General features: G+C 40.7%; 1 protein-coding gene and 1 long non-coding RNA gene across 2 annotated transcripts; one reads left to right on the top strand and one right to left on the bottom strand.

Moving 5' to 3' along the window:
- The first annotated feature begins 7,208 nt into the window (after positions 1-7,208).
- LOC115808709 (uncharacterized) lies at positions 7,209-15,167 on the top strand. Its single transcript, XR_004025215.1, has 3 exons — positions 7,209-7,306; positions 8,252-8,370; positions 15,106-15,167. It is a non-coding gene; the product is annotated as an uncharacterized LOC115808709 (long non-coding RNA).
- A 1,947-nt stretch (positions 15,168-17,114) lies between these two features.
- Positions 17,115-18,929, bottom strand: LOC115806965 (adenosine receptor A1; the record flags this gene model as incomplete). The annotated part of the gene is made up of 2 exons (XM_030767824.1): positions 17,115-17,859; positions 18,598-18,929. Coding segments are annotated over 2 exons (1,077 nt in total), but the record flags the coding sequence as incomplete, so codon positions are not given.
- Positions 18,930-20,852: the final 1,923 nt, after the last annotated feature.

Below are 20,852 nucleotides of genomic sequence, written 5' to 3'. Positions count from 1 at the left end.
TTGTACCTACATAAATAACTCATAAATGCCAGTTTCTTTGCATCTAGTTTGTTAGAGGATAAAAAAACAAAACCAAAAAACCACCAAGAGCTCTCAGACTCTTCTCAACTCCCATAACTGATCCCACGCTCTCCATTAAATCCACAGAATAATTACAGCTTAAAATATATCCACAGTATAAATCCAGACTTGCATTTCCCAGTTCAGTCACCGTCATCCCATTACCTGTCTGCTTACACACCTGTTACAGCTCATTCAAGGTTTGATGATTAGTCAAATCAGGCATGTCGGTGATGGGTTTTAATATGAGGTCAGAGTAGTTTGTTGGAATGAACAGGAGAATCACAGGACCAGACTAATGGCTTTACTGGCACAGTTACAAACTTCTGATAGCCACACAACGTCTGCCAACACACCAAGCGAATTGACCCACCGTGAAACTGTTTCACCTGGCTTAAAGGGGGTAGCTAGACTGCATAATTCAGGAAATACCGCATCATTCTGTCTTATTTTTAGTCCCTCAGAAGGCATTCTCATCTCTGTATATGAACAGGGCATTTGAGAGGGAGAGAGACAGCTAGCAGCAATCCACACAGGCGTGCTCATGTTAGACAACTCACTGACAGGCCCCATACATCAAACTTGTTTTGATTCATCAGTGCACAAACCATACTGGACTTAAAAGGAAACATATGATTTAGCGGTGATTACACACACACACACACACACACACACACACACACGCAGGGACAGCCAGAGACGTTGAGCTCTCTCACGTTAAGGGGAAATGGGCGGGGGGGGGGGGGGGGTGTAGTTGTATTGATACCATATTGAATTCTTGGTAACAGACTTTGCCACAACTTTTTCCATACTGTAACTGTAGCTCCTCTGATCATGGCTTTATGCAGTTTCGAGTACAGCGTTTCTTCTCTATGAAGAAAAGGGTAGTGACGCAAAAAGAGAACTGCTGCTGACCAGAAACTTCAGTTAGTGAGACAAACGACAAGTTAGACAGTCATTGTGGCAATGTTGTTGCAAATATTTATTCAAAAAGGGTAGAGTTTGTGCGAGAGAATACCAGAGGGCACAGCTGTAGATCACGTTTTAACGGCAAACGGAATCCTAGTATACGCAGCCAGTGTCCCTCGAAGTCAGTTTTCTCTGTGTGAAAAAGGATTTGAGGGCTGTAATGTCATTGGTCCAGGGTCATATAAACCTTTGCACAAATTTAACAGAGACGCTGCACTTTCTTACTGTACTGATATGCTATAACACAAGAGACATAAAGTGTGTATGCAGTCTGTACATAATGTGAGTAGAATGGTGTAAAGCCCACACAGTCTACATCTATAGTGTCATTTATATGGAGGAAGTAAAAATACTGCAAGGGAATGTATGGGAGAGAGAGAGAGAGAGAGAGAGAGAGAGAGAGAGAGAGAGAGAGAGAGAGAGCGAGCGAGAGAGAGAGAGAGAGCGAGCGAGAGAGAGCGAGCGAGAGAGAGAGAGAGAGAGAGAGAGAGAGAGAAAACAGAGCACAGATAAAGGATTAAAGAAGATGAATTTTCCTGGATGGTTTCTCCTGGGCTGGAGTACCTCACATGCTATTCCTGAATACATGCAAGACACAAAGACCATTCACACACACACACACGCACGCACACGTGCACACACGCGCGCGCGCACACACACACGCACTGTATATGTATATGGTCACCCCGTGACTTAAGAGGATAAAAGTTTTCTTGTACAGTGAATAAGTTCACAGTCCACAGACCAAGGCCAGGCTGCTCTGCTGGGGTTATGAACAGCTTCTTGTGCTGAAAAATAAATTAATAAATAAATAAAAATAATTATTAAGAGTAAAAGAAAGCTATTCTTTAATCAGAATTAAAAATTAAAGAATAGTTTTCTCTAGAGCTTTAATAAGTATCTCTCTGTGTTTGTGTGTTTTCTATTTTTTCCACTCCACTGCATTAAATTCAGTATTCTACAGTATTCTACCACGTCTCCACTCAGAAGAAAACAAAGTTTATCTTGCCCACATACAATCCATTTTACATTTCTGAATTTCAGCCTGACTTACTCACAGATCTCTGGTTAATCATTCACATGAAGAGTGTAATATTAAACCTGCTGACTGATGGAATCAGAAACTTACACTTATATGCAAACATTTCTGATAAAGGCCACCCCCATAACCAGGATACAGAGGTTAAATTATTTTAACTATTTTTTTTAGCGTTATTAATTTGGTACTAAAAGTGTCAAGATATTAAAACCCAACAGTGGTTAATTTTTAGCACTTCTTTTCTTGAAAAAAAGTTTCAGTTCTACATATTAACTCTGTAAATCAGGAGTGCATGAATGTGTATGTGTGAGAGAAATGTATAAGTGAGTGAGTGAGTGAGAGAGAGAGAGAGAGAGAGACAGAGAGAGAGAGAGAGAGAGAGAGAGAGAAAAGAGAGAGACAAAAATAGAGACAGAGACAGTGGTAGAGTGAGTTTTTTGTTGTGTGTGTGTGTGTGTATGTGTGTAAGTTCATGTGCATCCTCTTTTCAGTCTTTGCCTGGTGTGCCTACACTCCTACACAGACAATGAGAAAAGTGATGAGTCTCTGTTTTGATGAACATGTCCCACGGAGCAGAGCTGCGGCACTGTCAGACGTGCCCCATATCCCATATGGTGCCCTGACCACAGTAAACAGGCCAGGCTTCAGCGCTATAGATAGCATACACACTCTCTCCTCTGCACTCTAACTGGGATACACACACACACACACACACACACGCACACACACACACACACACACACTCACACACATTTCAGTTTGACCAGTACACACGCTGAGTGAGGCCTAGTATCCAGAGATAAATTCTACTCCTAATAACAAGGACAATCAACGGATCTGTTGTTCGTACAGAGCGAGTATTGAGCCACACACACACACACACACACACACACACACACACACACACACACACACGCACACACAGAGAGAGCTCTGTCTTTATCTCTGCGATGTATGGGAGTGTTTTCCTTTGACCAGACTGGGCTTGTGAGTGTCCTGAAATGAACCCAGTGTAGGAGGATAGCTGTTATAATTGACTTCAGAAATAGTTCCATACGCAACGGATGATTGTTTCCATTCAATCATCAACTTTGTCTAGTTTCAGTAGAGAGTGCATCATAGCTTAAAAGGATTAGTTTTTTTTATATTCAAGACTGATGTTACCTCCACATTGAAGAGCGTTACTCATAACATAAAAACCGCCACCAGATCATTTTATGTTTACTTTATGTATCTTATTTGACTTTAAGATACAATCTAAACTGTCCATAAACAAAGAGCTCAATAGTTTAACTATGGAAACCTTGTGTATTTTTAAATGGCTTTGAAGAAGATCATGTGCTTTATGAATAAATATGACATACACAGAAACACTGGCTGATATAGGACTTTGTCCATTATGCACTCAGAAACAAACAAACAAACAAAACAGAAAATTACAAGCCCTTCATTCCGGTACTAAGCTGAGCTGACAGAATAAGTTTCATTACAGTTGGTCTTGAGAACCTAAACTTACTTCTAAACTACAGGCATTGGTGCAAATATTAAGCATGAAGGGGCTGATACATGTAAAAGAACAAAGATCAAGACATCAAACATGTTTAGGTTGGGGCCCAAAGGGGCATGCAGCCCAGGGATCTGAGCTGACTATTTGGACTCTTATGTGCGTATGATCTAAGATTCAGGTAGCCAGTCCTTTTTGTGTAGGGACTTGTAATGTATAATTGAGGGCAGCAGTTGGAAGAGGTGGTGAGCTGGGTGTGAGATTTATTTGCTGAACTCGTTAGTCAGGCTAGTGCTGAGTTTGTTGTAGGAGGAATGTAATGACAGAAGGTTGGAACAAGTGATTTTTGATACATTAGAGATCTAGTGTTCTGTTTGTCTAGTGCTTACACTGTTCATTTAAAAAACGTGATAACACGTCTTCAGTGAAAAATGTCTATCAGAAAACCATCTGTCTGTCTCTGTCATCAGAGCTCGTAGAGCTCCTTAAGTACTACATTACCCAGAGTCACTGAAGTGACAAGAGTCAGCGGTCTCTTCAGGCTGCACAAGACAGAGCTGATCAGTCTGTGTGCAGTGTGCATATGTGCGTGTGCAGGAAAAAAAAAATTACAGCAACTCATATATAACTCTAACTGAAATAATAACAGTAACAATCCAAAAAGAAGGCCAGGAGCTCCTCTGTAAAAAAAAATTTCTCACAAGTTTCAGAGGACAGAGATTGCAAAGTGTGTTTGTGTGTATGTGTATTTGTGTGGGAGAGAGAGATATCAGGAGCATCAGCAAATCATTGCAAAGCTCAAAAAGCTCAAAGTTGTCTGCCCTTGGTAGAAGACTGTAGGAACAGTTATCGCGTTTGGAGAATTGACTGGCTGCCAGGCCATGGAATCTCAAACAACTTCTGTGATCTATGAAACACGCTACACATACCTAAAGGAAGATTTCTCAACCTGCTCTGCTGTCAGAGGGGCAAAATGACAAATGGAAATGTTTTGACTTTCTATGACAGTCAGCAGCTCTGTTCACATCTGCTCTTTGTCGCAGTGCATCCCTGCCATAGCACAGCACTAACACCTGCAAAACGGATGGAGCAAAAGCAAACCTCACCGGATAGGAGGACAGAGAGTTAGACAGAGAGAGAGAGAGAGAGAAAGAGAAAGAGAGAGAGAGAGAGAGAGAGAGAGAGACAGAGAGAGAGAGAGAGAGAGAGAGAGAGACGGATATGAGACCACAAAGCCAACAAAAACACATGGGTGTCACTGTTGACCGAGTGTGATGGACAAGTCCCTAACCAATGAACAAACAGAATGGGAGGGAGTTTCTGACAAGGACACACAAGAAGACGGGAACAATTAGACGAAAAAACTGAGACACAAATTATGTGTACGTGTGTGAGAGAGAGGTAAATGTAGCATGCAGAGGAAATGGGACCTCATCTAGCAACAGTGAAGCAATGGCTCTGAAGTGATTGGCTAGTTTCAGGCAGGAAGCGAGGCAAACTAAGGGAGAGACAGTTACTTCCTCCTACTTTAAATGTTGTATACATGAAAAGGTGCTCTCTCAATTCGCCCCTCACCAGCTAGCTGCGCCTGACCTGAATTCCCCTCTCAAAAACCACAGGAGAGAGAGAGAGAGAGAGAGAGAGAGAGAGAGAGAGAGAAACCCCACACTGAAACTGCTGTGGTGCTACACCACCTCCCTCTCTCAAATATGGGTGGGGTGTGTAGTGTGGCTCCTTTGAAAGGCTGTGGACTAGTGGTTTCTTTCGCTAGCAGGCTAACTGGTTTTTGGAGTGGGGGGGGGTTGACAGAAAACTCACTCTCTTTTGAATGGCTGCCAAATTAGGCAGGCCTTGCCAACACAGTTGAAAGTTTACAGCTTGTCTTCAATTCTGTAGGAAGACGCACAAAAAGGGACCAATATGTTGAAGGACACGTAAAACCCCCCCCCCAAAAAAAAACAAAAAAAACAAGAATCCGGCAAAATAAATTTCTTTCTATTAACGTAAGAAGTCGGGCTGCACTTTTTGTTCAGTGGCAGGGATTCTCTCGGGTTCTTTCTGCCGCTGTGTCCTCCTACACAGGCATCCTGCCTGATTCTTAGAGGATGGCTTTCTTTTTCCCCTGTGGGGATGACTGAACGAGGGATGGCCAAGTGGGGAGGAAAGAATGGAAGAGCTGGGAGGGAGAGAGAGAGAGAGAGAGAGGGAGAGAGAGAGAGAGAGAAATAACAGACAGCCTCTGATGATGTCACATGCCGTGAGGTGCCCAGGATAATGCCTGAGAGAAAAACAGAAACCCAAAAGAAAACGGGACTACTCAAAGTGTCTTTTGTTCCTTTTTTCTAAAATAATAAAAAAATGTGCATGAATGAGGGGGAAAGCAAGTGAAATTCTGCCATAATGGAATATTTATTTCTGTCACATCCTCTTTCACTTATGGTCACAGTGAACTAATTCCATTTACGCCAGATCAGATTCGCGACTTTTTTCCTTTTCTCTCTTTCTTTCTTTCTTTTTTTTTTTTTAATCTAACATAAAGCTAATGAGTTTTGTGGCTGACATCTCCATGAAACCTGGAGAGAAAGTGGAGAGAGTATGTGGAACGTCTGAATATATCTCCAGCAGAGCAAGGGACAAAAGGCAGCAGACAGGCAGGAGTACTGCAAACTCCACGCCAGCATGTTTAATGATTAGCGACAACTCAGACAGGTTCAAACTACCTGGGACTGATGCCAAGAACTGACAAAAACTCACTATGGTCAGAGGAGGAGGAGGAGGAGGGCGAACACATTGACTCTTCCCCCCTTTCTCTCTCTCTCTCTCTCTCTTTCTCTCTCTCTCTCTCTCTCGCTCTCTCTCTCTCTCTCTTTTTGGAGAAGAGGTTAATTTAGCCTCTCTGCAGACACCCCTGAAATCAAAGATGAATAGAGAAAGGAGCTGGTTAGAGTTCTTGGCGAGAAGAGGGGAGCCAAATCATGTAAGTATCGTTCCATTTTACGAGGACATTTCGCTTCTTCTCCCCGTCTTCTCTGGCTGGTCTCAGTCTCTCTCCCTCTCGGTCTGTGTTATTAAGCTCATTTTTTTTTCTTTGTAGAGTTTGTGTCTGATCCTCCTCCCCAGCTGCTCTGTTGCTGAGTGTGTGTCGTGGTAAAGGAAAGCGAGGACAACAGTGTTTGTCCTCAAACGTCCTCATAAACTAAAACTAGGCAATGCTGAACCGTCAAATCAGCTCTGAGCAAGTTTGTTTATCTTGTGCAGAGGAGATAACTATGTTTTTATGCCTGCTATGTTTGCATCGTGTTGTCTCTTGCCTTCTCTCTCTCTCTCCCTCTCTCTCTCTCTCTCACACAGTTTGTCTCTTCCACTTTGGCATCTGTGCCAAAGTGGGCTGGGAAAAAGAGAGAGAGAGAGAGAGAGAGAGAGAGAGAGAGAGAGAGAGAGAGGGAAGCGGGTGAAATCAAGGGCGCTTAGCTTGCTGATTCTGCTGCCACAGCCCCTCCTCAATGGAGTGTGTGGTTGGTGGTAACACATTTCTGCTTCTCTCCTTCTCTCTCTCTCTCAGAGACGGGTGTACTGTTTGTATGTGTGCGTGCGTGAGTGTGTGTGTGTGTGTGTGTGTGTGTGTGTGTGTGTGTGATGGAGTGGAGGGGAGGGCACCAGTGCACTCTCTTTTTTCCCGCCGTCGTGACCCTGTTCGGTTCTGCTCTCCTTTTACTTGCAGGATCCACAGTCAGGTATTTGAATCTTTTTGGTTCATATTTTCGTCATATTTACTTGACTTCCTGGTCTTCGCGGTGAATCGTATCTTGCTTTCTTTCTCTTTCTGTATCACTCTTTTTTTATCCGCTTGTCCTCTGGTCTTCCCCACCATAGTCTTCCTCGTCCTGTAAACGTGTCTGCCTCACCCCTGTGCCACACAGTCTTTTCCGCCATTTCTGCTCTGCGAAAAACTTTCTGGCTTTTTCAAATAAAGAGTCCAGACCAAACGCGGTAATTTGACAAACATAAACTTGATCCGATGCTGTTTCGTTTAAAAATAATAGAATAAATAACGATTATTTTTTTCGATCGATGCAAGTTTTGACGGGGGACGGGTGTTTCCAGGGAATAAATGTACTGTGCAGGGTAGTGTGTGGTAAGTCTGTCATTGCTCATGCTTGTGGTGCTGTTGTAGTACTTGGATGATTTTGAGAGGCAAATGTTCTCTGCGAGGTTTTGAGGAGGTGACATGATTGTTCCTTGAGAAGATGGCCTGTATTTCCAAAGCCAAATCCGCCATGTCGCTGTCGAAACAAAGAAAAAGTCGCTAGCATTTTTACTCCAAACAAACTACACGTAAAGCGGCACTTTAACAGTCCCCCGAACTTAAAATTTTGCAGGCACGAGTTTGAAAATATGACTTATGAGGCATATATAAAGAGTATAATGTTGATCGATTACGTGCTGCGCATTGGAAGCAGCTCTCCCGTTTTTCTTTTCCCATAATGCAGATGATGAAGAGCATAACTAAAACAGGTTATCTCAACAGCGAACACTGAAAAAACAAAAACAAAAAAACAAAATAAAACAAAACCAATATCCTTCAGGCTGTTGACCCTCCACAGCCACATTTACCTGTATTTGATATTAGCCTCATTTTCATTGCTCATCTTGTACGTTTTTGCTTTTCTATTCTGCAGATAAGACTGTGGGAAAGAGAAGAACGGTGGCATTTGTATCTTCTATGACCTCAGCGATGCCCATCAGGAGTGAGTAAAGTGGTGTAAACAAAGGAAAACGAGGAAACACGCTGATGTTTGTAAGTGGTTACTGTACATAATTATATCCATACAGACATAGAGCCACCCTACACAATTACATAGGCAATCTTTAAGGAATTGATTTCATATCTGAGCATTGTCATACACACAAGTGTGACTTGGCCGTGTGCAAACACACATAAGCAATGTTAACGGCACATGTGAATAAGGTGAGAACAACATTAAGTGATTCTGAATAACAACAGGGTACAAACACAGGAGGAGAAGAACTGACATCTTTCAGTTTAGGAACAGAACGAGTGCCCTTTTTTCTTTTTTTTTTTTTTCAGTTTATTCAATAATTGTCTCCACGGAGTTGGTGGCAAATGCCAAAACTGACAATAAGTTCGTATCAAACACGACACGTATTAGCAGAATAGATAGGTATTGTGGTGTGAAGTCTGAAATTACCAAAAAATACAAACGATCAAGATGGCGCTGACATGCCACGTGTTTGGGAGTTTGTGTGCTGCTGAATGCAGCAGATTCAAAGCAGAAACCAGTCGTTGTTTCTCTACAAAGTAAACACTTCTGATAAGAGCTATTTACATTGCTCTTATAATATTCATATATTATATGATATATAGGGGGATACTTTGTTATTATAATATTGTTATAATTATGATATTATTATCTATATAGAAGATAGAGATATATAGATCTGATGGGTAGATAGATATGATAAACATCATATATACTATCGTGTATATATAAACATCATATATGCCGTTGTAATCTACCGTCAATGCATTATTTGATATTGAGTTCATTGTGGGTATATATTCTTGCTCTAGTTCGTTGGTGTGGAACTGAGATTGAGTGTAAACATAGCGATCTGTCGATTGACAGTTTAAAAAATGTGCAGTCTCAGCAAAACTGCATTTAAATGAGTGTGCATGTTTGTTTTGTTCAGAGGCAGGGAGAGACAGAGTGAGAGAGGTGGTGAAAGAGAGAAAAAAGGGAAAGGGGGGGGGGGGTTGTGGTGGAGGTGGAGGGAAGGGAGAGTTCCTCCTCCTTGCTGTTCTCCTCAGATGAACTTATCATGTTGCTTCATATTTTCAGCCTTTTTTTTTTTTTCGTACTGCTGGGCTTACTTCCTGCATTTCTGTGCCTGTGACTGTGACTCTAGTGTAACATTTACTGTAGAAACCAGGAAGTCCTTTCTGTTTTTATCTCGCTTACCGTCTGTCGCCTGACCTCCCCGCTTATTAGCGCATACAAATGTTCGTATTTACAAAAGGAAATTTTGAACAGAGAGAGAGAAAGAGAAAGAAACAGCTGGCGGTATTTTCTGGTACTCGCAAAGGTGACACGTATATTTTAAGGAAATTTTATTCACATGTCTTTGAGAGTACGGTGCTGTTTGTTTCCATTCTGGAGGAATACTCTTTCTTTCACTGTTCTTGCATGTGCACAGACATCATTTACAGTGTGGTAAGAAGAGCTGCCAGTGACAACATGCTAAACCTCACTTCATCATTTGCATCAGTGAGAATCTCAGTGCAACTCGCTTTCAACCATCAGGGGGTTTTGCTAATGTTCTAGCTCTCTACGTAAACAAGGCAAGGCCACCGAGGCTTATCTCTGACTCTTGATAGGTAGAGCTATGGCCTCCAGAGACTGAGGCATGAAGTCACTCAAGGTCAACTCCACACAGGCTTCCTGTTTTGGGGCCGCTATTTTTGAAGTAAGGGCGTTACTCTTCGGGTTGGGCTTGATGACAAGGATCGCATGCAACATGAGTGATCGTTGTTTTAGGTGGTTGTGCGGGTTCAATATCTCATGTCCTCCCAAAATCAGAGAGCAGGCAAGAGCTAACCCATTTTGTTTGTGTTCTCCCTCAGTTTTAAAAGATATTCATGATTATGGCACATAGAACAGACAGCACTGTTGCTCATACATAAATTGTTTCATATTTCAGCTTACACATTTTTAGCATGTTTGAGAACATGGCCAGGGATTGCCAAATGTACTTTTTATTCTTTCAATCAACAATCACGTTTAGGGATCCTCCTGTAAGCCAGTAATGTTACCATATGTAATTAAAGTTAGGGTATCTGATACTTTGCCTAAATCTTAGATTTTTCCTGTATTTCGTTTATGAAAAATAACACAATAGCAAATAATTAATTTATGCTTGAGGAAATCTACACACCTCTGCTGCCTCATGTCTGTGTCAAAATAAAATTAAATATTTAAATACTTATATCCTCCTATTGAATACCTTTTAAAGATGAAACCTATTCCAGCTTCATGCTTCATGCATATAAAGGAAAAAGATATTGTGCTCTGATGTGTATGATGATTGTGATTATACACACACACACACACACACACATACATATGTATGTATATAACACTTATATTTACAGATAATGATTTCTAAAACAAAGCATTCTTTTATTGGATCTGAGATGTGTAGACACAGAGTCTGTTGAGTAATGTACACAGTGAGGACATACAGCTGAGTAAACAAGCAGTTACACACAGATGGTGTGGGGCTGAGAGATGGCAGAGGGCTGCCAACAGACCTCATTCACCCAAAAAATGTTAAAGAGACTCCAGTAAATTTTTCCCCTTTTTTTAAAACCCCTTCCGAAAACAGATCAAATGCATGACCGCGTTGAAAACGTGATTATTTTTTGGTTACAATGGAATTAAAGGGGTTTTTGATTTAGAAGCTCCCCTCCCACATTGTATTAACGGAACACAAAGGCATTGTCTCAAGTTCTTTTTTTTTTTTTTTTTTTTTTAATTGCGGTCTTTCACTCTCCCAGTGCCAACCACCCCCCCCCCCCCCCGGCAACTCCACCACCCCCTTCTTCGTTCATTGAAATTCAGCCTGGCATGCAGACACTGCCCATTTCTTGGCACCCAGCTCAGAGACGGCAAGAAAGAGAGAGAAAGGGAAAAAAAAACAAAAAAAAAAACCTAAAAAAATCAAAACAAAAACAAAATTAAGCAAAACAAGAATCTTTATCAATCATCTAATTTCAGAATCGCTGTTCTTGTGCCAAGCCGGCAGCGGGTTTTTTTTGTGGACCCACCTCATCTAACTGATGCTTATTTTTAGCGAATATCTGAATCGCATATGGCGCTGCCAGCCAAACCTTTGGGTAATGCTCTCTGGGAGGTAATTGATTTGTGGGTTTACCCCCATTTTAATTGGGTGATCACTACATCAAATGGAATGTCCTTGGAGGTTTGGCGACGAATGAAGGCCCTTTTGTTTATTTCCGGATTGTGTGTTTGACTCAATTCATTTTTGACTTGTGAAGTGTGTGGCTGGAGCTGCAGGATGGTTCTCGATACCCACGTAACTCTGATTGTGGAATTATGAGCGAGAGCTGGGTTGGCTCACTTGGACTGTAAACAAAAAACCAGCCCACTGAAAATGGCAACTGTCAGTACACATATAGGCAGAGAGAGAGAGCTTGGTTAACTTCCGACTTGACAAGAAAATATCTGCCAAACAATGGTGAGAATAGAATCTGCATGTCCATGAAAATATGCTTATATATTTGTGTATACACACACACACACACACACACACACACACACACACATATATATATATATATATGTGTCATATATATATATTTGTGTGTGTGTGTGTGTGTGTGTATATATGTCATATATATATATGTGTGTGTGTGTGTGCGTGTGTGTGTGTGTGTGTGTATAATTTAATTTATATATATGTGTATAATTTACTTTGATCTGGCCAGAGTTAACAGTTATACATTTCCGCAGTTTACAGATTATTAGTTGATTATTTGTGTTTTCATAGATAAAATCACAATTTATGAAGGTATAGGAAGCTAAATCATGTCATTTCAGGTCCTGCTAGCTTACAGAGCAGCCCCTTGGTTATTTTAAGTTTCCTGTTGATATGTCAATCTAACTTCCAGTGGAGGTCTTATAGGAGTCTGGAGGCCTTTACCCAAAGCATGACGCTGCTGTCATGTTAGACTGAAAAGGAAATCTGCTGAGAATAACACATCCTGTTTTGCTGACAATGCTATGGAGGTCTGAGATGGTAATAAAAATGAACTTGACATCTAGCCATTTCATCTCAAGGGACAAAACTCTATCATATTTTATCTAATATTTAAATTTTATATTAGATGGGAATAACTTTTTACATTTGATTTTCAGGACAGATAGAGCATTTACTAGCTGCAATCACTAAAACTGTCAGAAAAAGTCAAGTTAGAAAGTGTACCAGAATACCTAAGTTGTTAGTTATGTTACAGACTTAAAGCCACATTTATGACTGAGATTATGGGTGAGACCTGTGCTTACTCTAACATGCTGTATGTTGCACTGACATGTGAATACCTTGACACAGAGAGCAGACTAAAATTAGCGTTTGATTTGCATATATGCCCTGATTGTGGGAACATAATAGTCGGGACAAGTAGAACAAAGAGAGAAGAATACGAGAAGTATTTTTTATCTAATAAGCAAATGAGCAAAATGTCACAACTGCCAAAACGCGTTCAAGTATCATTCTCTCTTTCTTAGTGGAATGTCAAAAAATGACCCTTAGCCATTAGGGCTTCCTCTTCATCCCTGTGGTAAATCAAACGTGTCAAAAGCCACAGGCACAACTGTCACCGGAGTTATTTTTTTTCTTTTAGAGTTTTGTTTAGAACTGTTCTTTAATTTATAATTTTAGAATGGTTGAAAGCGTTACCTGAAAAATCTTAAAGAATTCTGTAGAATATTTCCTGAAGTGCTTTTCCTTTTTAAATTGCTGCTTCAGTGGTTTGGTTGCCAGACCCTTCAGTTGGATACCACAGCCCATTTCAAATTTGTTAACAACACACAAGCACTCATGGCAAGTATTTAAGACAATGACCAAATGTTATCCAAGTAAGACTTGATCATCATCGTCATGCACCAGGCTGAGTCATGATAAACCAGTCTGGAATTTCATAACAGCCACATCCCATTTGACTTTGGTCCCTCCTCTTCTACTGCATCTTAGATTCTTCACTCTTCTCATTTTGGGCAAACAGGACAGGCAGTGCCAGAATACTTCTATCACTGCCCGCTTTAATTAGGCCAAAGAAAAAGAAAGATTTCTGTATGTTAATGAATTGCTGTGACTCTATTCAGCTTCTGTTCTTCTTATGATAATTTATGCAAAGTGGATCCAGTCCTCTCAATCTCTGTCACTGGATTAGTGTGAGTAGTGTGACCACATCTAGTGTCTGGATAAAATCAAGGTCTTTAAATTGTATTTTCCATCAGTTGCATTGCTAGATGTGCTACGCTTACTAATGGCAACTCTCTCTATACTAAGCCATTGTCTCCTGGTCCCAGGGTCAGAAGTGGTATGCTGTCTCAGTGATATGACAATGATCTTTGTCCTGCTACTTCCCTTTGTTAATACTCCAAGGAATGACTTTACAACAACAGCGTTCTCCTATGTGGATTTTAAGATGGCTTGGCAAACTTTTTGCTTGTGACATCAGTCGTTTGGACGGCCTGAGTAATAAATATTTGAACAATTTGTATATCATTCAGCCAGTAGAGCTCTTTCCTCTCACTTGTCTGACTTATATTTCACCACCTGTGTTTTACAATACCGAATACACAGCTCTAAGATTTCAATGTGGGACTTTTACAGTAAAAACAAAATTCTCTTATGTGATGAGTGTGTGAGTGACGTGCAAATGTACAGTTACTTCATGAGCAGACATTTCATCCTGGCAGGACACAGACTCTTCGACGCTTTCGTTTTTGTACCAACGCCAAAGAATCATCTCCCCCTTAAAACGTTTGGCTGTTGTGTGTCTGCTCTGGATTGTATAAGGCTTGCGTGTGTGAGGGCACTCCAAGGTTCACCTTGTAGACAGTGCCATGCAAAACGCATAGCCTCGGAACCCTAAAATGGCCGAAACGCAGCCATTTTGTTTCTCCTCCCTCTCGTTTATTCCCCAGGAAAAGGCAGAATCACAGCCCTGCGTGAGCTAACGGAGCCAGCTGGTGGAAGCCATGTTTCCGTTCGTTTGTTTACCTCAGACTGTTAAACAACAAGCTTCCACAAGGTTGTTGCCTTGGAATGGGATCAGTTTTTGGTGAAATGGGCACAAATTCTTGGCCATGGACCAAGACTTTTTTTTTCCTTCCGTGATCTCATGCCAACGTTACTAGAAGCGCCAGCAAGGTTTTTTCCTACAGCTTTCGAAATTAGCGCTCTGTTTTCAGTCTGCTCTCTGTTTTTACTCACCTTCAAGGACCCCAGAAAACACAATAAAAAGTATAGCATGTTGGGCTCTTTCGACTTAACTATTCCCTTTCTTGCTTGTTTCTGTCCTCTTAAATGTCTAAAGCATTTTCCGTTGTCAAGATGAAAACTGCTCTTTGTCTCTTACACTTCTTTTGCAATTCACACACCGCTGATCCGCTGATTGCACAGTCTTGTAATTTTAAAGATGTTGTTCCTGTCATAATGCTTTATGAGATTTTAATAGCAGTACCAAATCAAATGAGACCACCTGCTGCTATCCTACTAGCAGTTATCAAGAAATTATAGATATTAAATCATATATAGTTTCAATGTACATTAAAACATTGATATCTGACACCATTCTACATACTTTAAAGGAGCAATACTGCATTACAGCTGAAAACTTTCAGTGCAAACTCTCACACTAGCACACGGTCTAATCCTGTACATAACACTGCTAAATCTCACTCCTTCTCTCTCTCTCTCTCCCGAGGTTATCTGTGCAGTCTTCAGTTGGACCTGAGCTGAATGTGGTTAATCTGCTGTCCTTGGGGCTGAGGTAGCAGATTGGATAGTTGTGGAGTCATTGTGATCTCCCTCTGAGATAACTATACAATCTACTGTCTTTCCCAAGGAAACAGCAATGTCCTCTTCTTAACTGGACCAACTCACTGCGCGAATCTGCCCAGGACCTGCCGCTTTGTCTAAATACTACTGCATCTTACTCTGGCCTCAGTTCATTTATTTAGTTTACAGAGCAAATGTGTTCTGGAGGAACACTCTCACCCAGTAGGTCACTGTGTACATCAGTCACTGGATTAAGAGAGTTGATTGGTGCTGGCACGGGGTGAGGTAGTAGGTTGTATAGTTTGGTGGGAGGGATCAAACCCTATTCAGGTGATAACTATACAGTCTATTGCCTTCCTTGTGGTACCTACAAAATGCTTGCTGGCGGAGGAAGAAGACTGGAATAACAGTTTGTTCAGTTTAAATCTGAATGTGGCTTTTTAAAATAATGAATCCACCTCTTAGAAATCCCTTTAAGTTCATCTAGGATAATACCGAGGTGAGGATGCTATGATATTACATACATATGATTTTCCACATCACCACGGTCATCCAGAATAATTCACAGTACATGGACCAACAAACACTGGAAAACTGGATCCCTTTAACTGAACAGTTGCTTAAATGAAACTTCAGGTATCACATACTGTGGTGCATTGAATAAAGTTTTGCAGTTTCACTTTTCTCTCTTTCTGTTTGGTCAATTATGATTCATATCGTAAGCAGTGACCAAAATTAAAAGACAGTTAATGAGCTGGTAATGAATACTTGGCCGTGTTGTTTTGAGTTCGTATCACACACAAATGCACAGATAAAATGCATTTTTGCATTAGAGAAGTACTTAGTTAAGTAAATCAAAGTGCTGAAATATTAAACAAGTCTGTATTTGAACTTTGTCCAAAATAGCTTCAAGTCAATTAGAGCTAACTGTTCTTACTGTAAAATTAGTTCCATAAGAAGTTGGGGGAGAAGTGAAGGATGTGTTGGTGTGACCACTTCTACCCTGTAATCCAATGTGGATGTCGTTACATTTGAAATGATTTTTTTTTTTTTTAAATGTGCCAACATATCCACCCTCTGACTTCCTGGAGACAAGCTAAGCACAAGCTAACCTGCGATAGCCACAACTACTTTTACTCTCAGCAAAATTAAACGTACAAATACCTTGAATTAGTCCTCCCAGCAGTTTCAAAAATTTTAAAATGAAAATGTACAAATAATGTTATAACAAATAATGTAATCAACCTTTTCTTATCTGTCTAATCAAGCTCTTACTGATCAGGACTTTGTAAGTGCAAAGCTAATGAAGCTAAAAAATTCATCCGTCAGTTCATGAGCTCTGTCAGTTGATGAGCTAATTACTCTATTCTCTTGATCATTTGTTTGAAATCATACACAGAATATTTACAAAGTAATATTTGTCCCAGAGTAACATGTTTTTGAACAGTTGTATTACGACGGGCTGAAGACAGTAATACCGTATAATGAAGCTTTGCATGCCTTGCCCCCTAGTGGTGGGAGTAATCAATTACAGTAGAATATTACTGTTATGAGCAGCAGCACATCCACAGTACAAGCTGATTTTTTCAGCTGATATTCTTTCTTTCTTTCTTTCTTTCTTTCTTTCTTTCTTTCTTTCTTTTCTTTTTCAACAAATATGATTACAAAAGCACTTTGGTTAAAAAAAAAGGGAAAAAAAAGAGAAAGTTAATGTGTAAACCTTTCCTTTAAGCGCTTTATGTTATTGTTTCAATTTGTTAAAATTGGGTCAGAACAGTGACACAAGCAGCTCCTACTAACACTTTATAATATTTATCCTCCAGGTTCCACAGTTCCCACATACAAGCCTGGGTCTGTGGTCCCATTCACCCACAAAGCTGATAACAGAAGCAAAAACACTGGTCTAATAAGGATAACAATCAGCTCAGCTGAAATTCATGTGGTGATTGCTCCAGTGTGAGTAGGTGTTGTGATGTGATCGCTGCCAGTGTTGTGTCCACCTGAAAGTGTCCTCTGTCTGGGAGTGGAGCCACCCTGTCCTCTGAGACATGAAACACACTGGTTCCAGATCTCAGTGTAGGCCTCTCTGATTTTTTGTACACGCATGGCATACACCACAGGGTTTACGGCAGAGTTAGCATGTGACAGGAGGATTCCGGCGTAGAACATCCACTGGGGGACGGCCTGGTATCCAAACGCCAACACGGCGCAATTCATCAAATGCAGAGGCATCCAACATCCGGCAAACAACAGCAAGACCAGGACCAGTGAAAGTGCGAGTCTCTTTTCCCTCATAAGAAAGGCTTGTGAGTCTGTCACACCCATCTCAGCCCCACCCAGTGTCACTCTGTGCTTCTCTCTCCCACAGAACTTTGCCCTGCCTCCGTTAGGCTCCGCCTCCTTATGGAGCCGTGTCCACAGGCTGTGGAATACTAGCGCATAGAGAATCGTCATGGCAACCAAGGGACACATTATGCAGCCCAGGTAGTTGAAGTAGACCATGTAGGGCAGAGAGATGACAGAGAGGAAAGTGCAGTGGATAAGGGTGGAGTTGGCGTCATGGATGAGGGCATGACCATTGTGCCAACCAAACAGAGGAGTGAAACCCAGCACACACGACAGCAGCCAGCACACAGCCACCACTGACCAGGAATGCCTCTGTGTGGCTATCTCTCTGTACCTACAATCAGAATTTCGATTTAGTGTTTACTGCTTAATCACATCTTCACTGGATGTTATCTATATGAATTCCAAGTTCTGCAGGAAAACATCTAGAAAGGAGTCAACATGTTAGCATTCGTTACGATAAATAAGAGAGATATGTTTTAAAGATATATTTTACAATTGTAACTGAGCTGATGACAAAGGAGTATATGGTCCTATTTTAAGGATTTAGTTTTTATGGGTTGAGCGTTTCTTTTATTAACTAACTGAGTGTGTGTGTGTGGGGTGGGGGGGTATACATATGTGTGAACATCTTTAACTGATCCTCAAGGTCATATAAAAAGACAAGCTTAAATTGCTCACAGATTGAAGAGGTCTGTGAGAATATTCAGGGGAAAAAGAGGGATTTTTCCATTTTCCTGTATTTTTGTCTTTTTACAAGCATTTTCTGTTTATCCATACACACAAGTTATGTTAATACATAGCATTATTGAGAGTGGCTGTACAAGCTCAAGACAAAAAAGAACAAATTTCTTTCAGCTTGAACTCCTCAGCACCCACTGGTATTTAGCTAGATGACACCACATGTTTTTCCATTTCCATTATTGACACACATGCAAAGCAATAATAAATGTTAATTTAAGGGATGATAAGAATTTTATCTCTTCTCCCTCTCTGAATGAAATAACCATAAAACTTTCGAACAACAAAAAATTGAAGTTGAGATTTTAAATAAGAGGCCTTATTGAGTTACCTGAGTGGGATGCTGACTCGTAAGTACCGGTCCACTGCGATGGCCAGCAGAGACAGAACCGAAGCCTGGGTCAGAACCAGCACGATGCAGCTGACCAGTAGGCAAATATGAAAAGATGTTTGTATCCACCCATCCACCAGCACAGCGAGTGGCACCGCGACCGAACCCACTAGAAAGTCCGCTATCGCTAAAGAAACCACAAAACAGAAGGTGGGCTGCCTCAGAGAACGTCTCAAATGTACTGCCCACATCACCAACACATTACCAAAACAACACGCCATGGCAACCAGTATCTCCAACATGGTGTATGCCAACCACGCCATGGAGGAAGAGAGAGAGAGAGAGAGAGAGAGAGAGAGGTAAAGGGATCAGAAAAGATAGTATGATCATGAGCCACCAACAAAGACTTGTTGCTTGGACAGGAAGTTAAGGATAGGAGTCATAGATCCAGAAATGCATGCCATTTGGGAATGGCCTACTTTAAATTTTGTCCATTCTCCACCCTTGTACACACCATGTGTGCTATCTGACCTTGTGCATTTGTGTGTGTGTGTGTGTGTGTGTGTGTATGTGTGTGTGTGTGTAAGACAGAGAGAGAGAGAGAGAGAGAAAGAGAGAGAGAGAAAGGGAGGGAGAAAGACAGAGATATTTTTATTCAGATCCTCAGTTACATCTGTGTCTCATCAGTGGAGTGTGTGAGAGCAGGCAGATCTGGACAATAACTATTCCAAACTCCCAGTCAACCAAGCTCACCCTCAACTACTACCACTTCAAACCACCACAGTTAAATTACCGTAACTCAATGAATGTTCACTGTGGGTTATGTAAACATCATTTTAAATTTTTTGTATACTACTCATGAACTCTAACAAAGGACAATATGAGACTACTTTTGTGGCTAATTATGATAATGTAAGTGTTGATATAAAATGTAAAATAACTGTATGTGGGTTGTAAACTGTTACACATAGAATGTGAAAAACGCTCATATATAAATAACAATAAATAATGCAATTTTCAGCTAAATGAAAGATCTCTGTTCAATTTCGTAGGGCTTGCAGGGTGTCTCTGCCACCTTGTGGTGAAATCTGGAGCTACATGCCAGACTGCATCACAGTACAATGTAAGACACACACACACACACACACACAAATTAATAAAAAAACATGCATAGATTCAGCATTATATGCAGAAATATGTGATTATGTGTGTATAAACAATGTTAATGTCTGTTTGCAGAAGAAACATTTTTGTTTTCACAGATCTTGTAGAGTGAACTTTTGCATAATTTTTCAGGTTGTGTTTGATGAAAAATTGTCCTGTCTTTCCAGTGAATTATTAACTGTTCTGTTGTGATGGTGACTTTTCAGAGAACAGTTGCTTTGCATATGTTTGTATTTGTGTGTGTGTGTGTGTGTGTGTGTAAGGGGCTTGTGAGAGCAAAGTAGATGTGTCTAGTGAGCGGGGGTGGGGGGTGGGGGGGAGGTGCTGGCTTGGAGTTTTATCTGATTTATCAGATATCACAGAGTGACATGTGATGGAAATCAACAGACCATGTCAAATGAGATGGAGTCAAGATTTAAAGATAAGCTGTGTTACATGTCAAGCATGCTGGCATCTACAGTTGCAACTTATTTTTTTTTTAACGCTCATAAGCTTTAGCATTAACTCAACAGGGACTTCTCGGAGAAGCCATAATATGTCTGGCTATGGCCAGAATGACTTTTTGTAGCCATAGGAGCCTAATTGCTCCAAAACCTTGATGCAGGGACTTGGGAACTCTTGAATTTCAAAGGGTTCCAACAAGTTCCTTTGTTTGTATATGAGCACAATAACTGGGAGGCTGCTCTAAAAATCCTCTGGAAAGCTGAATGTTTCTCAGTAACCATTTAATGTCCCATGGTTTTTTCCACGACATCAGAGTCCTCTTATCTGAGAATAACCTATGTTGAAGAACAGTCCTCCAAAACGAATGAAACTGTGGCTTTATGGAAGCTAATGTTTCTTTAATTCAACCACCTGATTAATCATCTCCCTCACAGATGATTTTATTTCATTTTATTATCAGATTTTGTAAAGAAATGTTACACGGTTTGGCACAGAGACAAACAATTCATGAACAATACACAAATGATTTTTTAAAAAAAAAAAAACAACTGAAAGCTCAAAACTCATTTGAAAAAGTACAAAATGTTGTCATCACTACTTATAAAGTAGCATTGTATAACTGAACAATCCTTAGATTTACAAATATT

Source organism: Chanos chanos, chromosome 3 (genome assembly GCF_902362185.1).
Source record: "Chanos chanos chromosome 3, fChaCha1.1, whole genome shotgun sequence".
Taxonomy (NCBI): domain Eukaryota; kingdom Metazoa; phylum Chordata; class Actinopteri; order Gonorynchiformes; family Chanidae; genus Chanos; species Chanos chanos.
This window is presented reverse-complemented; position numbering and strand designations above follow the sequence as displayed.